This window comes from Lethenteron reissneri, chromosome 66 (genome assembly GCF_015708825.2).
Source record: "Lethenteron reissneri isolate LAM-NWPU_2019-01 chromosome 66, ASM1570882v1, whole genome shotgun sequence".
NCBI classification, from domain to species: domain Eukaryota; kingdom Metazoa; phylum Chordata; class Hyperoartia; order Petromyzontiformes; family Petromyzontidae; genus Lethenteron; species Lethenteron reissneri.
Genome location: NC_083844.1, coordinates 4,152,681 through 4,171,661, shown reverse-complemented (window position 1 = coordinate 4,171,661; position 18,981 = coordinate 4,152,681). Strand labels below are relative to the sequence as shown.

The following is an 18,981-nucleotide window of genomic DNA, read 5'->3' as shown; positions in this document are numbered from 1 at the left end:
AACACACCTTAAATATACAACAGACGTCAGGGTCGGCATCGAACCCACGACCTCCTGTGTACCAGGCGAGGTAGTTAACATCTCCTAGCCACCGTGATGATGATGAGAGAAAGAGAGAAACACACCTTAAATATATAGCAGGCGCCCACGACCTCCTGTGTACTAGGCGAGGTAGTTAACATCTCCTAGCCACCGTGATGATGAGAGAGACGCTGACTCCAAACCTACAGCAGCAGATGTCAGGGTCGGCATTGAACCCACGACCTCCTGTGTACAAGGCGAGGTAGTTAACATCTCCTAGCCACCGTGATGATGATGATGAGAGAAAGAGAGAAACACACCTTAAATATACAACAGACGTCAGGGTCGGCATCGAACCCACGACCTCCTGTGTACCAGGCGAGGTAGTTAACATCTCCTAGCCACCGTGATGATGATGAGAGAAAGAGAGAAACACACCTTAAATATATAGCAGGCGCCCACGACCTCCTGTGTACTAGGCGAGGTAGTTAACATCTCCTAGCCACCGTGATGATGAGAGAGACGCTGACTCCAAACCTACAGCAGCAGGTGTCAGGGTCGGCATCGAACCCACAACCTCCTGTGTACAAGGCGAGGTAGTTAACATCTCCTAGCCACCGTGATGATGATGATGAGAGAAAGAGAGAAACACACCTTAAATATACAACAGACGTCAGGGTCGGCATCGAACCCACGACCTTCTGTATACTAGGCGAGGTAGTTAACATCTCCTAGCCACCGTGATGATGATGAGAGAGACGCTGACTCCAAACGTACAGCAGCAGGTGTCAGGGTCGGCATCGAACCCACGACCTCCTGTGTACCAGGCGAGGTAGTTAACATCTCCTAGCCACCGTGATGATGAGAGAGACGCTGACTCCAAACGTACAGCAGCAGGTGTCAGGGTCGTCATCGAACCCACGACCTCCTGTGTACCAGGCAAGGTAGTTAACATCTCCTAGCCACCGTGATGATGATGAGAGAGACGCTGATTCCAAAGGTACAGCAGCAGATGTCAGGGTCGGCATTGAACCCACGACCTCCTGTGTACAAGGCGAGATAGTCAACATCTCATAGCCACCGCCGCAGCGCCCCTAACAGTGATATCGATTCCAGCAGTTGTGGCGCGCATATCGATCTAAATCGCCATCAACACGACCGTTGCTACCCCCGTTCTGTTCATCTGCGGTGGCTTTGGCCTGTACCGGATTCACTTCGTAGCAAAAGTAGCACATGCTACTTATCAGTGTCTTATTATAGTGGTAGCAAAAGTAGCAAAATGCTACGCGCCCCGCACTTTCAAGGGCCCCGCGCTAAATGCTTTCAAGCTATCAATTCCGGTGCAGTGATTCTGCACTTGCTCTATTACTATAGTACTATACCGCCTTCAACTTTTATGAACGATTGGGCGTTTAAGGTTAGCGATTTGTCGTATTATCCGGCTGTATAGCAAGTGAAAAAATATAATTACTTTACTATGCAACTAAAACATGCGTGTGTTTTAATATTTATGGGTTTTTTTTATTTAGAGCCCCTTTGTAACATCTGCAACAGGCCCCGCACTAGCTTAATCCGGCACTGTCTATTGCTATAGTACTACACTGCCTTCAAATTTTATGAACGACTGGGTGTTTAAGGTTATCGATGTGTCGCATTACACTGGTCAAAAAAAAAAACATTTTTTTCTGGCCTGGACTTTTGCAGCTGTTTTAGACTAATTTCAGGGTGCTGATTTCAAATCTGATCTCAGATTTGCTCTATCACATCTCATTTTATGTTATTGGCATACCCCATTTTCATTTATTTTACCCGAAATTAACTTTGTCACTTATGATTGCAAATTGTTGCGAGTCAGTAACTGCTTTAGTGTTAAAATATGGTGCTGTATTTTTAGGAGAGTGTGTTTATAATATCATTTAATGTATATATCCACATTTATTTAATATTTTTCTTCTGCAGTTTTTATTGAAAATGCAATATTTGATATCTCAAAAACCTGATGTGATAGACAAAAACTGATGCCAGATTTGGAATCAGCACCCCAAAACTACCTTGACACCGTTGGAATATTTTTATTTAAAGCTTTCGTGACTGCAGGGATTCATCTTCTTGGTTCTTTCGGTAAAGTCACGTAGAATGGAAATAATAAAATAATAAAAATAAAACATAATAAAATACAATTCTCACGACGTTTCGGCCACAACGCAAGCAGCCGTCCTCAGGTGAAGAACAGGTCTGTCGGAAAGACAGCGTCGTGAGAATCAGACGCTGTCTTGAGACTCAGACGTTGTCTTTCCGACAGACCTGTTCTTCACCTGAGGACGGCTGCTTGCGTTGTGGCCGAAACGTCGTGAGAATTATTTTATTATGTTTTATTTTTATTATTTTATTATTTCCATTCTACGTGACTTTACCGAAAGAATCAAGAAGACCGTTGGAATACCTTATGCCAGAAAAAGTGTGTTGACCAGTGTTATCTGGCTCTGTAGCAAATGAAAAAAATCCAATTAACTTTACTGTGCAAGTAAAACATTTGTGTAGTTTTCAAATGTACGCGTGTTTTTCTTTTTTTAGGCCCCATTCATAGCATATGCAACAGATCCCGCACCAGTCTAATCCGGTACTGACCCTCGTCGCTGCTCGTGCTTGCCTCTTCCTACCGGCACCTACACCCGCACTCCACATTCCTGCTCCGCGTGCGGGCTGCGACGTCCTGGTGACGTTGAGAATTAAGGTCGAAGGGCGGTGGGGGTGGGGGGCTTAGGGAGCTTCGAATGCCTCTGAAACGCCAATAACCAAACTCTGCTGGGGGCCCGCATGGTCGGACTCTGGTAGCAACCGACTTTTTAATAAAAAAAAATTCTACAACATCGGAGTGCAGCGCCACATTAAATACGCACTACAATGACAATTGTTTAAATCGATTTGAAGCATGTTTTTTTTTTTGGGGGGGGGGGCAGAGCTTTGTGATGATGTGTAACGAGGGGGGGGCGGGGTTTGAGAAATGTGACGTCACATCAAAATGCGCAACTTTGAATAAATATAGACAACACGTTCTACTTAATTAAATATAATTTTAATAAATGTTTTCTCCTACAAAATCAGAGTGCAGCGCCACATGAAATACGCACTACAATGACAATTGTTTAAATCGATTTGAAGCATGTTTTTTTTTTTTGGGGGGGGGGGGGGCAGAGCTTTGTGATGATGTGTAACGAGGGGGGGGGGCGGGGTTTGAGAAATGTGACGTCACATCAAAATGCGCAACTTTGAATAAATATAGACAACACGTTCTACTTAATTAAATATACTTTTAATAAATGTTTTCTCCTACAAAATCAGAGTGCAGCGCCACATGAAATACGCACTACAATGACAATAGTTTCAAGCGATTTGAAGCATGTTTTATTATTATTTTTGGGGGGCATAGCTTTGTGACGTCATATTTGAGGGGGTGTCTGACTTTTTGTGACGCCGTGTGACGAGAGGGGGGGGGGGTAAAAAAATCGTCCAAAATCGCGTGACGTTATTTATGGACGGCCCCTAGGTGGACTCAGCCTCAAATGAGTACCTGGTGTGGAATTTAAAAACATCGCCTCTTGAGAGACAAAGGCGGCCGGGCGTGGTGCTATCCACTCACCCCCTCAGTGTCGGCCTTCATAGGTGCTGCTACTCGCTACTAACAGCACTTGCCCCAACAGTCTGCTAGAGGCTACACGGGGGATCTTTGTCTGTGTATAGGCGCTGCTGCTTCTCGCTACTAACAGCACTTGCCCCAACAGTCTGCTAGAGGCTACAGGGGGGATCTTTATCTGTGTATAGGCGCTGCTGCTACTCGCTACTAACAGCACTTGCCCCAACAGTCTGCTCGAGGCTACATGGGGGGGTCTTTGTCTATGTATAGGCGCTGCTGCTACTCGCTACTACGCTACTAACAGCACTTGCCCCAACAATATGCTAGAGGCTACACGGGGGACCTTTGTCTTTCTCATGGACAAGTTGTCCGACAACCAATAACAGCAATAGGAGCCAAGAACAAATCGTAGGCTCTAATTTACTAGAAAAGAAAATGTACAAAAACATCAACTCAACATTGTATTTGTAAAGCTACAATGCCACGTGGCATACAAGACCGGGTTGGTCCGTTTTAAAAATGCTGTAATGAATAATAATCGTAACATTTGGATCGTAGATAGTCTACGTGTAAGGAGGTCAACACCCCACCCCCCACTCTCTCAGCCCAACGTGTTCCAGGAATTCTATCGACCGAACAGCTTTGCCTGTGTGTGTGTGAGCTCCTCCGGCAGGCAAGGCTGCGTTGCCTGGGTCATGTAGCTCGCACGCCCAGCCACCGCATGCCTAAACAGCTTTTGTAGGGCCGGGTCGAGGGGGCTAAACGGGCGCGGCACGGGCTAGAGAAGAGATGGAGTGATGTGGTACAGGAGGACGTGGAGCTGAGTGGACTTGCCGATGACTGGTACCAGCGATGTCAAGATCGGCCACTGTGGAGGGCGGAGGAGCGACGCTCACAACAACGAGTGGAGCGCCGGGTGGTTAAAGCAAAGCAATTACACTATGAGACCTCCTTTACCAGTGGCAAAATATAGTGATCAATTTTTACCCTTTCAACTGGTACAAAAACTAACACCTCTAAACAAGGCATCATGTTTGCAATAACCACAACACAAGCAGTCAAAATGCAAACAAAAAGAAACAACTATGATAATGATACGCACTGTCCTTGAAGTTGATTGGTCCACACCCGAGACAGATTTTCTTAGAGCCTAGTCTCACATGGTGTTGGACCAGATGACGCCAAAAGGTGTCAGTTTTTCTACCAGTTGAAAGGGTAAAAACCTATCACTAAAGCAAAGCAAGTTGGCACAGTAGGGGGCACAGGTGGTGCATCAGCCAGTCATCTCGGTCATCTCAATCAGTCGACCCGTAGCACCTGCTGGGTCTGCCCCGTGACTTCCTGCCAGCGGGCGTTCGACACTTCACGTGGCCTGAAGGTGCACATGGCCTGGCACAAGCGTCGTGGTGACGTCACCGCCACTTAGTCACGAATGGCGGTTGTTGTTGTTGAGGTCGACTCAGCCTCAAATGAGTATCTGGGGAGACAAAGGCGGCCGGGCGTGGTGTTGGCCACCCACCCCCTCGTGTGCCGTGCCGGCCTTCATAGGTGCTGCTCGCAAACAGCACTTGGGGGCCGTCCATAAATGACGTCACGCGATTTTGGACGATTTTTGACCCCCCCCCCCCTTTGTCACACGGCGTCACAAAACGTCAGACCCCCCCCCTCAAATATGACGTCACAAAGCTCTGCCCCCCCCCCCAAACCATATTTCCAATTTGAAAATTAAACATGTTTGAAATCGCTTTAAACTCTTGTCATTGTAGTGCGTATTTAATGTGGCGCTGCACTCTGATATTGTAGGAGAAAACATTTATTAAAAAGTCTATTTAATTAAGTAGAACGTGTTGTATATATTGATTTAAAGTTGCGCATTTTGATGTGACGTCAGATTTCTCAACCCCCCCCCCTCGTCACACATCGTCACAAATGTCTGACCCCCCCCACTCCCCCTATGTGCGTGACGTCATTTATGGACGGCCCCCTTGCCCCAAAAGTATGTCACAGGCTATACGGGGGATCTTTGTCTTTGTGCTAAGCCGCTGTTAATGAACTGAAAGCCGCTCGTATTTTATGTCGCCCGGAATGTTAATTAGGGGCCGGCGTGTAAACGGACGTTTCGCGTTGGACCCTTTTGCAGCTGAGGCCTATTCTGCAGGTGCTCGAGATTGACATTTTTGGGGTCGTGAGCGGAAATGGAACCTCCGAACCCCCCTGGGTTTGTAGCGCTAACCGCTGCGCCACCGCTCCCCACCGCTACACACACAAAGACAAAGTTCCCCCAGTACAGCCTGAACAGACTGTTGGGGCAAGTGCTGTTAGCGAGTAGCAACCTTTGCAGGCCGGCACGCCACACGAGCCCGGCCGCCTTTGTCTCCCTGTAGTGGCAATGCTTTCACACAACGTGCCACAGGTATTCATTTGAGGCTGAGTCAACCTAGGAGCGGTTCAGATCATCGCCACTGGTTGTTGGCCGTGAGAGTGGGAATCGAATTCGGGTCGCCGGGTTCGTAGTGCAGCGTAGCGCGAACAGCTACACTGTCGCTCCCTGCTACCACCACCACAACCACCACCACAAGCACTACCAGCACTACTACCAGGACCACCACCCACCAGCACCACCACCACAACCACCACCACCAGCACCATCACCAGCACCACAAGCACCACCACCACAACCACCACCACCAGCACCACCACCAGAACCACCACCAGCACCACCAGCACCACCAGCACCACCACCACCAGCACCACCACAAGCACCACCACAAGCACCACCACCACCACAAGCACCACCACCACCACAAGCACCACCACAAGCACCACCACCACAAGCACCACCACCACAAGCACCACCACCACCACAAGCACCATCACCAGCACCACCAGGACCACCACCAGCACCACTAGCACCACCAACAGCATCACCACCACCAGCACCACTACCACCACAAGCACCACCACGCCATTCGCCACGAAGTGGCGGTGACGTCACCACGGCGCCTGTGCCAGGCCACGTGCACTTTGAGGCTATCACGTGAAGTGTCGAAGGCTCGCTGCTGCTGGCAGGAGGAGGTCACGGGACAGACCCAGATGACATGGGTTGGCTGAGATGACCGGTAGATGCAGACACACAGACACAGACACACAGACACACACACAGATACACACACAGGCACACACACACAGACACACAAACACAGACACACACACACAGACACACAGACACAGACACACACACACAGACACACACACATACACACACACAGACGACACACACACACTCTCACGCTCCTGTGTTGCTCATGGTGACCTCCATAATGTGAGAGAAGATTACCCGGTTTACTGGCCACGGGTTTCTGGAAATGATCCGCTTACTCCGCGAGGGGCAGGGGGGTTTGTTGTTTGTAAGTTGGGGAACGTTTGGGAATCCCCACGGTGTCGAGCGGCTCCTGGGCACGGGTGAATCAATCGGTGTGAAGTTCGCGGGGCACGGTGGCAAGTAGCGTAGTCGTACTGCAGTAGAGTCGTTGGATGGGCGAGTGAGTCGCTTGGGTGGTTGACTGGACGAGTGAGTGTGTGAGTTGATGACTGGGTGAGTGAGTGGGTGAGTGGATCGTTGGGTGAGTGATTGATTGGTTGAGTGAGTGGGTGAGTAAATGATTGGGTGTGTGAGTGGATGACTGGGTGCGTGAGTGGGTGAGTGGATCATTGGGTGAGTGGTTGACTGGTTGAGTAAGTGGGTGAGTAAATAACTGGGTGTGTGAGTGGATGACTGTGGGAGTGAGTGGATTACTGGGTGAGTGATTGACTGGGTGATTAGCTGGGTGAGTGAGTGGCTGAGTGGATCATTGGGTGAGTGATTGACTGGTTGAGTGAGTGGGTGAGTCAATTACTGGGTGTGTGAGTGGATGGCTGTGGGAGTGAGTGGATTACTGGGTGAGTGATTGAATGGGTGAGTAGCTGGGTAAGTGAGTGGGTGAGTGGGTGAGTGGATCATTGGGTGAGTGATTGACTGATTGACTGAGTGGGTGAGTAAATTACTGGGTGTGTGAGTGGATGGCTGTGGGAGTGAGTGGATTACTGGGTGAGTGATTGACTGGGTGAGTAGCTGGGTGAGTGAGTGACTGGGTTAGTTAGTGTGTGAGTTTATGCCTGGGTGAGTGAGTGGCTGAGTGGATCATGAGGTGAGTGATTGACTGGTTGAGTGAGTGGGTGAGTAAATGAATGGGTTTGTGAGTGAATGACTGAGAGTGGATTACTGGGTCAGTGATTGACTGGGTGATTAGCTGGGTGAGTGAGTGGCTGAGTGGATCATTGGGTGAGTGATTGACTAGTTGAGTGAGTGGGTGAGTCAATGATTGGGTGTGTGAGTGGATGACTGGGTGAGTGAGTGGGTGAGTGGATCATTGGGTGAGTGATTGACTGGTTGAGTGAGTGGGTGAGTAAATGAATGGGTGTGTGAGTGAATGACTGTGAGAGTGAGTGGATTACTGGGTGAGTGATTGACTGGGTGATTAGCTGGGTGAGTGAGTGGCTGAGTGGATCATTGGGTGAGTGATTGACTGGTTGAGTGAGTGGGTGAGTCAATGACTGGGTGTGTGAGTGGATGGCTGTGGGAGTGAGTGGATTACTGGGTGAGTGATTGAATGTTTGAGTAGCTGGGTGAGTGAGTGGGTGAGTGGATCATTGGGTGAGTGATTGACTGGTTGAGTGAGTGGGTGAGTAAATGACTGGGTGTGTGAGTGGATGACTGAGAGTGAGTGGATCACTGGGTGAGTGATTGACTGCGTGAGTAGCTGGGTGAGTGAGTGGGTGAGTGAGTGACTGGGTAAGTGTGTGAGTGGATGAGTGACTGGGTGAGTGAGTGTGTGAGTACGTAAGTAAATGGGTGACTGTGTCAGGGAGTAACGGGATGAGTGGATCACTGGGAGAGTGAGTGACTAGGTGAGTGAGTGACTGGATGAGTGAGTGACTGGGTGAGTGAGTGCCTGGGTGAGTGAGTGCGGTGGCAGGAACCGACAAGGCACTCCGGTCCACATCTTTCCAAGTTTAATTACTCTTGTTGAAAGTTTGCACACAGCACTAAAAACAGTAAAATGATTAAACACCACGAGGTCGAATATCTCAGATAGTCTCCAAGTCCCCTCTGCTGTCATCTCCTCATCCCGGCGCCTCTCTCTCCACATCGCCACCATAATCATCAACGTAGCCACAATTAACTTAAGCGTCACGCGAATTCCATCTTTCAAAAATCAATTATCATTGTTTGCCTGTAATTCAAACCATCGCCGTCGTCGATGGCCGCTTTTACCCACAAACGCACCACGGGATTTCAGTTCTACGAGCGCGTGCGTGAGCGCGTGCGTGGGCGCGTGCGTTTCGAACAAAGGGGGGGGGGGGGGAAATCCACCCCCGAACCATTTCCTCCGCGAACACGCCATCGATGATGGAGAGGGGTGAATGTCTCTCCACCTCGCGCGATCTTTGAACTCCCCCCCACCCCACCCCAACCTCCTTCGGATCGACCACGGGCCGCCAACATCACCAGAGGGATCGGCCTCTCGCCTCGCTCTTCGTTGAACCCAAATGAAAACGAAACAATAACGAAATTCATCATATCGGGCTCCTACAAAAGTCAACCGTTCGCTCGCTCGCTGTGACAGCGACGTAGAGTCAGATTTTCCCGAACGTTCCCCCCCTAACATTCCCCGAACATTGCCGTCACCGGATGGATCGCCCTCACCGGTCATAAATGCGCGCACCGCACGAGCCCTATGATTGGTAAACAAAAACAAACAGCAGCGGCTTGTGCCAGGCTAGGTGCACTCCGGGGTTCTGGCTGCTGGAATTATGTCACGGGACAGACCCAGCAGGTCCCGTGGGTTGACTGCTGTGCCAGGCTAGGTGCAGGAGGAGGTGGTCACGGGAACAGACCCTGCAGGTGTCATGGGTTGTACTGATTGAGATGACTTGCAGGCGAACCACCTGTGCCCACCACTGTGCCAACTCACAGACACACTCACTCACACACTCAGCCAATCACACACATTATAACCCACTCACTCGCCCACTCGCTCACCTGCTCACACTCTCTCACTCACTTTCACACTCACACACTCAGCCAATCACACACATTCTCACCCACTCACTCGCCCACTCGCTCACCTGCTCACACTCTCACACTCACTTACACACTCACTCACACACTCACCCAATCATACACATTCTCACCCACTCACACTCTCACACTCACTTACACACTCACACACCCAATCACACACATTCTCACCCACTCACTCGCCCACACTCTCACTTACAAACTCACCGACTCACTCACCTGCTCACTAACTCTCACTCGCAAACTCACCCGCTCACTCTCACGCACCCACTCACAAACTCTCATACTCATTGTTAGCAATCAGCACTTACAAAGGCTGGCACAGCATACGAGGGGGGTAAGTTGCCATCACCACGCCTGTCCATCTTTGTCGCCCCAGTGCCGATGTTCTATACACATACTCCGCACTGGGTACTCATTTGAGGCTGAGTTAATCTAGGTGAGGACCCAGAACCAGTCCAGATTATCGTGGTGGCCGTAGCTCAGTGCAGCACGCTGACCACTGCACCGCCGCTCCCCAAAAATACAAAGATCCCCCTGTAGCTTTTAACAGACTATTGGGACAAGAGCTGTTAGTGAGTAGCACCGGCGAAAGCCCCCACACACACAAACACACACATACGCCGCTCTCCGTCGTGAACTCCAATCGGCCATCCTCCTCTCTTATCGCGTGGGACATGTTGAACAATCATCAGGCAGGTGCGGTGCGTTTGGAAGGGCACAGCAGGCAAATAACCAGGGCGCGTGGCGAGAAGCCAGCAGGCTTAGTGGGGGGTTTTCGGGAAATGAAATCGACAACTCCCTGGAACCAGTCAGCGTCGAACTGGTTTGGGTCTCTGTGTGCGTGTGTGTGTGAGAGAGTGGAATAACTGGCCCAGCCAGAGCCACCACATCAGGGCACCCCACCCATCCACACACTCAGCTTACCAAGCACCATATAAAGGTTGGGGGGGAGGGCAGATATGAATAGAGAGAGAGATGAATAGGCTGGCCAATTGCACAACGATTCTGGCCATATTTAATACGTGGGCTCCAACCTAACCTTCAACTACAGTGGGCCCACTATCAACACTACCAAACCATCGAGAGTGAACGCGCGCAAAATGCTACAATCTGATTGGCCCATCCTGATAGGCATGAGCATGACCCAATTCAAATGCTTTTCTCCGATTCGCTGCTGTCCACATCGCTGTCACGATATTTTGAACAATTAAAAATGCAGCCCGTCGCTCCGATTGGTCGATTCAATGCCACGCAGTGAACCCACTGGCCAAAGATATCGCCAAGGGCCATACAAAATTGGCCAATTCAACACTGTCGTCTTCTGATTGGCCAGTGGCACGCTGCCGTGTGATTGGATAGTTGAACACGGCCATCAATTTCACGGCATCACATCTGAGCAGAGTAGCTGAGTAAACACCGTCTTCCGATTGGTCGAAGATTTAACACAGTGACCCGATGGGCCAATATCACCACAGCCATCCCGATTGGTCGATTCAATACCGTCTTCCGATTGGTCGACGATTTAACACAGCGACCCGATTGACATTTATCACCATGACCATCTCGATTGGCCGATCAAACACCGTCTTCCGATTGCTTGACGATTTAACACAGAGACCCTATCAAGAGCTATCACCACGGCCGTCTCGACTGCCAATCAAACACCATCCACCGATTGGTCAACGATTTAACATGGCAACCCGATCAGCCAACATCGCTATGGCCGTCTCGATTGGCCGAATGAATAATGTGACGCTGCAAATGAGAAGACGTTGCAATGATCGGCACCGTTCATTTGAAGCCGCGAGTCCCCACAAGTAACGCCCCAGCGGGCCTACATCGAGGATTTTCCCCGACTATTAGCAAGGCGGAGGGGATTGCTCAATGGGGCTAACGCTGCGTGCCGCGCTATCGGAGCGTTAAAAGTCCCGGGCGGCATAAACGCTCGCCGCCCCGACGTTTTCTGTACCAAAACAAAAAAAATAACTAAAAAAAAGTTCCCCATGCGGATTTCCTTGGAGGGGTGAAGGTAGCGGAAGTCACGTGGATGTGTGTGCGTGTGTCTCTGTGACGTAGAGGTCGCAAATGGGTTTTGATTCCTTACCCGTACCCGGCCGCACCAGGGTCGCAAACGGGTACCCGTACTCGTACCCGGCCGGGTACGGGTAGGGTACGAGTATCGGGTACCTGATTGCGACTTCTGGAATGAAGCCATGTTGCAGGCGCGGGTGGGTTGATTCTAGGAACTTGAATTGGGAGAAGAGACAAGACGTTGGAAAATGAGTGACAAACGGTTACTCACCAGTGACTCACGGCCTACCCGTACCCGTACCCGGCCGCACCAGGGTCGCAAACGGGTACCCGTACCCGGCCGGGTACGGGTAGCCGGGTATCAGGTAGGGTACGGGTATCGGGTACCCGGTTGCGACCTCTGCTGTGACGTAGAGGTCAGGTGTGCGTGGTGTGGGCGTGGTTTAGTGTCGTCACGGGCTCGCGCGCTCCGCTTGCGAACCTGGAGGACCCGGGGTTCGATTCCCGCTCTCGCAGCCACCGCCAGCACTCGTGACGACTATATCGGAACAGGTCCTGCGCCTCCGCCTAGGTCGACTCAGCCTTAAATTAGTCCCTGGTGCGGTGTGAAAACATCGCCACTCGGGGAGACAAAGGCGGCCGGGCCACCCACCACCTCGTGTGCTCGCTAACAGCACTTGCCCCCCCCCCCCCAAACAAGTCTGTTAAAGGCTACGCCGGGGATCTTTTGTGTTGGTGTGTGTTGATCTTTTTTCGCACCGTACCCTAGGCAACTCTGCCAATCGGAGGTGAGTGTGGGTGCTGTGAACGCGCTGTTTGGTACGAGTGTGGTGCGTGGAGTGTCTGTGCGTGGTGTGTCGGTGTGTGTGCATGTGTACTATGTGTGTACTGCGTGCGCACTGTATCTGTACTGTGTACAGTGCGGTGTACAGTGCGTTATGTGCTGCGTACAGTGCGTACTGTGCTGCGTGGGGTGAGTGTGAGGAGGACGTCTGGGCTTCAATATTGCATCAGAGGTGTGTGTGTGTGTGCTCTGCGTATAAACAGTGGGGTTGGTGGTGAATGGTGGTGGTTGTGGTGGTGGTTGTTGCGGATGGTAGTGGATGATGATGATGGTGGTTGTTGTCTCCCACAATCGTCCACCACCATCTCACTTGTGCAGGTAAGCGTCCAGCCACAGCTCCCCAGACGCTCTCAGCGAGCTGGCGTTGGGGATGGGGGAGACGGGGAGAGATAAACAAAAACGTCGTCACCACCAACAACAACAACCACGCAGACAGACCACGGGGTTTGGCAAGATGTCTCTCATCTGCAGCGCTACAGCCACTGTGTCTCCCCCATGTCCCCATGTCTCCCCATGTCCCCATGTCTCCCCCATATTCTCGTGTCTTCACCATACCCCCAAGTTTCCCCATGTCTCCCCTGTGTCTCCATATGTCTCCCCAATGTCCCCGTGTCTCCCAATGTCTCCCCATGTCCCCATGTCTCCCCTATATTCTTGTGTCTTCACCGTACCCCCGAGTTTCCCCATGTCTCCCCTGTGTCTCCCTATGTCTCCCCAATGTCCCCGTGTCTCCCAATGTCTCCCCATGTCCCCATGTCTCCCCCATATTCTCGTGTCTTCACCGTACCCCCGAGTTTCCCCATGTCTCCCCTGTGTCTCCCTATGTCTCCCCAATGTCCCCGTGTCTCCCTATGTCTACTCCATGTCCCCGTGTTTCCCCCGTGTCTTCCCCGTGTCTCCCCCGTTTTTCCCCACGTCTCCCCCATGTCCCCGTGTATCCCTATGTCTCCCTCATGTCCCCGAGTCTCCCCGTGTCTCACCCGTGTCTCCATGTCTCCACCAGATCTCCCAATGTCTCCCCAATGTCCCCGTGTCTCCCTCATATTCCCGTGTCTCCTCCGTGTCCCCGTGTCTCTCACGTGGCCCCGTGTCTCCCCCGTGTCTCCCCCATGTCCTCGTGTCTCCCCCATCTCCCCACCCATGTCTCACCGAACGACGTCGACGCACGCGGTGATGAGCGGCTTGCTCTGGTAGTCCAGGCCGTGTTTGCTGCAGAGCGACTTGACGAGCGAAGAAATCTTGTGGTAGTTGTGACGCGGCATCGTGGGGAAGAGGCTGGAAACGTCAACATCATCAACATCAATATCAAAATCAACCACACTAACACTAACATCAACAAAATCAACAACATCAACAAAATCAATATCAACATTATCACATCAAAAACAACACCAACACCATCATCAACAGCATTAATATCAACAGCAACATCATCAACACCAACGTTAAACACACCAACACTAACATCAACAAAATCAATATCAACATTATCATCAACAACACCAACAACATCAACATCATCAACAACATTAATATCAACGGCAACATCATCAACACCAACGTCAACCACACCCACACTAACATCAACAAAATCAACATCAACAATATTAACATCATCAACATCTTCAACATCATCATTATTATCAACAACATCAACCACATCAACACAACATCAATATCAACATAATCAACACCAATATGAATATCAACATCATCAATTACAGCAACCACAGACATAAATGGTGACTGTGTGGGTGGTGATGATGACGTTGATGGTGTTTATGATGCTGATGTTTCGTTGATCGTGCTGATGTGTCGTTGATTGTGTTGATGATGACGTTGATGGTATGGACGATGATGGTGTTGACGATGACGTTGGTTGTGTTAACGATGACGTTGATGGTGTTGACGATGATGCTGATGTTAACGACATTCATGGTATTGATGATGATGCTGATGGTGCTGATCTGTCGTTGACGGTGTTGATGATGACATCGCTGGTGGTGACGTTTGGTCACTCACTGGTGCTCTATCTGGAAATTGAGATGGCCGCTGAACCAGTCGTTGAAGAACGATTGGTCCACATTGCACGTGGCCTCCAGCTGCAAACAGATGGCAAACGAACATCACGGACCTACAGGGGTCTGGATTTGCACGACAGCCCATGCGTCTGTGTGTGTGCGTGTTATCACGCCATGCTCTAACAGGTTTAACAATGAATCCGCGACAGAATGAATGATCAATTTAACACGTAGCAGGAGGCTTTCACGACCAATATTATCCATAATAGAGGGTTTTTTGGGGGGGGGGGTTAGATTGCGTAAATATGAATGTCGTTAAACCCGCCACCATCATAATGCCTGGGTCTCTCCCATGACCTCCTGCACCTATCCTGGCACAGCAGTCAATCCATAGTGCCTTGGTCTGTACCATGACCTCCTGCACCTATCCTGGCACATCATGAGGGCACAGCTGGTGCATCTGCCAGTCGTCTCAGTGAACCCATGGCACCATCTGGGTCTGTCCCGTTAACTCCTTCCGCACCCAGCCTGGCACAGCAGTCAACCAATGGCACCTGGGCCTGTCCCGTGACCTCCTGCCAGCAGCGACAGCCTTCGACACTTCACGCGGCGGCTTGGGACAGGCCAGCCCTGTGCTTCCCGCGCGGTCGTGGGCTCACACCTGCATCGTGGTCCAGTCCTTGTGCTTCTCGTGGTCGATGTCCATAGGGATGTGGTTCATCTGTGTCACCCACACGAACCAGTGGCTCTCGATCACCCTGCGCACGGGGGGCACGCGAGACGACGAGGAGTCGTGACGCACGTCTTTCAAGAGGGGCCGACGGACTGCCCAACAGGCGGCCGTAGTAACAACAACAAAACGAACGCGAAAGACATTCAGCCGTGGATAGACAATGGTGATGGTAGTAATTACACTGAGAGACAGAGAAAGGAGCACGTGGCTTAGAGAACACACGCAGGGGAGAGACATCATCATCGTCGTCGTCAGAGTGATCCAGCAGTGGGTAGGCCATGGTGATGGTGATTAGAGAGAGAGAGGGGCACTTGGATTAGAGAACACGCAGGGGAGAGACATCATCGTTATCATCGTCGTCGGAGTGATCGTCAACCAGCAGTGGATAGACCATGGTGATGGTGATTAGACAGAACAGAGGAGCACGTGGATTAAGGAACACGCAGGGTAGAGGAGACATCACCACCAGCACGGTGATCTCCACCCAACAGTGGACAGACCATGGTGATGGTGATTACACAGAGAGACAGAGGAGCATGTGGATTAAAGAACACGCGTATGGTCCAGACATCACCACAACAGTCACATTGATCTCCATCCAGCAGCGGATAATGGCCGCGTCTTCCTGGGCTGGAGTGGGGGATGATGGGATCGACGCTCCTCACCTGACCACGAAGATGAGAGCCATGGCTCCCAGGAGGCCGTAGAAGGGAGTGTAGGTGAGGAAGTAGCGGATGTAGTAGGTGACCGACCACGCCAGGTCCTGCAACGCACGTGTAACGACACCGACAGAAACCGTGTACTAGGAGCCTCTTGACTGTTGTAGTGACATAGAATCGGTCATGTAGCAGCATAGCGCCGGCTGCTGGCAGGGAAGGGGATCTGCAGCCTACAGCAGTCCTGACTGACGGCAGGCCACGTGATAGACGAGAGAGGGATCTATGGGAAGGGTCACGGAAGGGGCACATCAAGAACCCGCTAGTAAGTTCCAGAAAGGGGGTGTGGCCGGGGGCGAAGCCAGGCCACGCTGACAGTATAAGAGGGGCCCCGGGAGGGGACCTCGGGGCTGTCGTTTGGAGTGGGATCCCGTCGTGCTGCTGGAGTCTTCACCAGTCAGGTAGCCTACCAGCTGCCCTGACTGGGAACCGTAGTTCATTTAGTGATGAGTTATAAAGTATTAACTGATAAGGCCATATTCTCTTGGTTCTTTCGGTAAAGTCACGTAGAAGGGAAATAATACAATAATACAAATATAAAACAAACAAAAATTCTCACGACGTTTCGATTGCAACACAAGCAATCATCATCAGGTGTGAAATCCACAGCAAGAAAATTTGATAAGGCCGTGTTAATAAACAGAGTGCCTCCTACTCCTAGTGTCTCCGATGCAGTCACTACACTGTTGTGACACGCAGCAACCACCCTAGGCCCGGCTTCCTCCGGGTCTTTGAAGCTCGACCCTTCCCTCGAACGTTCCCTTCCCCTTGTGTCCTTCTTGAGCCCTCCTTCTCGAACTTTCTCCCACCGCTTTTACCCCAGCCAATTCCCTGTCCTCAACGGTTCTCAACCGTCGCCTCCAGGTTCGAATTCCGTTTTTTCTTCCTTTTCCCGTTTGCACCTTTCCTCCAGTCCCTTCAAACCCTCGCCTCCCGAACAGTCATCCTGGAGGCCACTCGAAGCCAAGAGGAGGCTTTGGTCTACTCCCTGGAAGTCCATCAGAGGGATCGCGACACCATTCGAAAAACCATTAGCCTGCTTTTGATAGAATCTCCACGTGGTGGTGGTAGTGATGACGATGATATCAGCCACTAATCGGTTGAGCTGCTATCCTTAGTGATAAGCCACGTCAGGGTGGCTTCTGAACAAGAGGCTACATAACCAGTGAGGGCTTACACCTGTTAAGATTAAAAAAAACTAGTTTAGTTTTATTTGTATATATTTTGTTCAGTGATGCGTTTACCTTTTCTATACAGTAGGGTGGGTAGAATAATACTTAGGGTAATATTATAGTCGAAGGTATAGAGTGGTGTATAGTAATACAGTATGTAATTTAATGTTGGGTTTGTCTATGGCAGTATATAGTACGGGGTAGACCCGTGTGATGTAAGAGAAAAAAGTTTAGCTGGAAGCATATTATATTTTTTGCGACATAGAATTGTAATGTATGACTTACTGTTAGTAGCTCAGCTTATTGTAGAGTATATTTAGTATACTGATGATACTATGTAGTTTATACTTTAGTTTTTTACTTGGTTGTTTCGTAACTGCAGCTACATACTATTAACATTCCTTCCCTTTGTTAATGCTACCCCCATCCCCTCCCTTTGATGCTGCTAATCCTGCATAATGCACGGGCATAATATGACTTTGAAACCCCCCGCCCACCTCCTACGCATTTCCCATAAATATGCAAAATTCCTCTTGATATGCAAATTATTTTGTCAAGGCGCTCTTCTTCCCCCTCCAACCCAGCTTAAATATACACTCCGAGCTTGGTGGTGTTTCATTCTTCACCTGAGGACGGCTGCTTGCGTTGTGGCCGAAACGTCGTGAGAATTATTTTATTATGTTTTATTTTTATTATTGTATTACTTCCCTTCTACGTGACTTTACCGAAAGAACCAAGAAGATGATGCCTTGTATAAAGGTGTCAGTTTTTGTACCAGTTGAAAGGGTAAAAACCTATCACTATATCATTTAATCTTGTTAGAGCACACGACTCGCGGTGTTGAGTGTGCGAGCCCGGGACCATTGCGATCCCGAGTGTGACTCACCACCCAGTCTCTCCTCTTGAACATCGTGCTGATGATTTGCATGTGGAAGTACACGGGGATGAGAAGGGGTGGCCCGACTGCAAAACACCAGACAAAGACAAAGGTAAAGTATCGGAACACCCACCGACCCAGCCAATGGAACACAGAGGCAAAGGTCAAATATCCATCCAGCCACCCACCACCCACCAACCCACTCAATGCAACACAGACAAAGGTAAAATATCCACCCACCACCCACCCACACAATGCAACAGAGACAAAGTATCCGAACACCCACCCACCCAATGCAACACAGACAAAGACAAAGCTACAGTCTCCACTCGCTACCCACCCAGCCAATGCAACAGAAAGACAAAGCTACAATATCACCCCCCACCACCCAACCAATGCAACACAGACGAAGACAAAACTACAGTATCCACCCCCCCACCACCCACCCAATGCAACACAGACAAAAACAGAGGTAAAGTATCCAAACACCCACCCACGCAATGCAATACACCCACAACTTGTCGAGAAGATTGCTGTTGTCTGTATATCTATTGGACCGTTTTGCTAGTATGTGTGTATGTATGTACGTCGAACTTCTTTTGCACCGTACGTAGCCATCCCTGCTAATCGGAGTTGCGATTGGCACGGCTGACTGGCGCCCACCAACAACAATTACCCGCCATTCACCAGGAAGGTGCGGTGACGTCACCAAGGCGCCTGTGCCGGGCCAGGTGCCCCTTTGAGGCCACGTAAAGTGTGGAAGACTCGCTGACAGAAGGTCACGGGACAGATCCAGCAGGTGCCATTT

General features: G+C 50.4%; 1 protein-coding gene across 1 annotated transcript in view; it reads right to left on the bottom strand.

The window, feature by feature from the left end:
• Positions 1-8,692: 8,692 nt before the first annotated feature.
• The window catches only part of LOC133360007 (acyl-CoA 6-desaturase-like), a 29,455-nt gene continuing 19,166 nt past the window's right edge, over positions 8,693-18,981 (bottom strand). Inside the window, exons 7-12 of the mRNA XM_061578573.1 lie at positions 18,183-18,259; positions 16,074-16,171; positions 15,337-15,433; positions 14,677-14,756; positions 13,804-13,929; positions 8,693-13,012 (exon numbers count right to left, since the gene is read on the bottom strand). Of these exons, the coding sequence (XP_061434557.1) occupies positions 12,961-13,012; positions 13,804-13,929; positions 14,677-14,756; positions 15,337-15,433; positions 16,074-16,171; positions 18,183-18,259 (530 nt within the window). The 3' untranslated portion in view covers positions 8,693-12,960. The remainder of the gene's footprint in view (positions 13,013-13,803; positions 13,930-14,676; positions 14,757-15,336; positions 15,434-16,073; positions 16,172-18,182; positions 18,260-18,981) is intronic.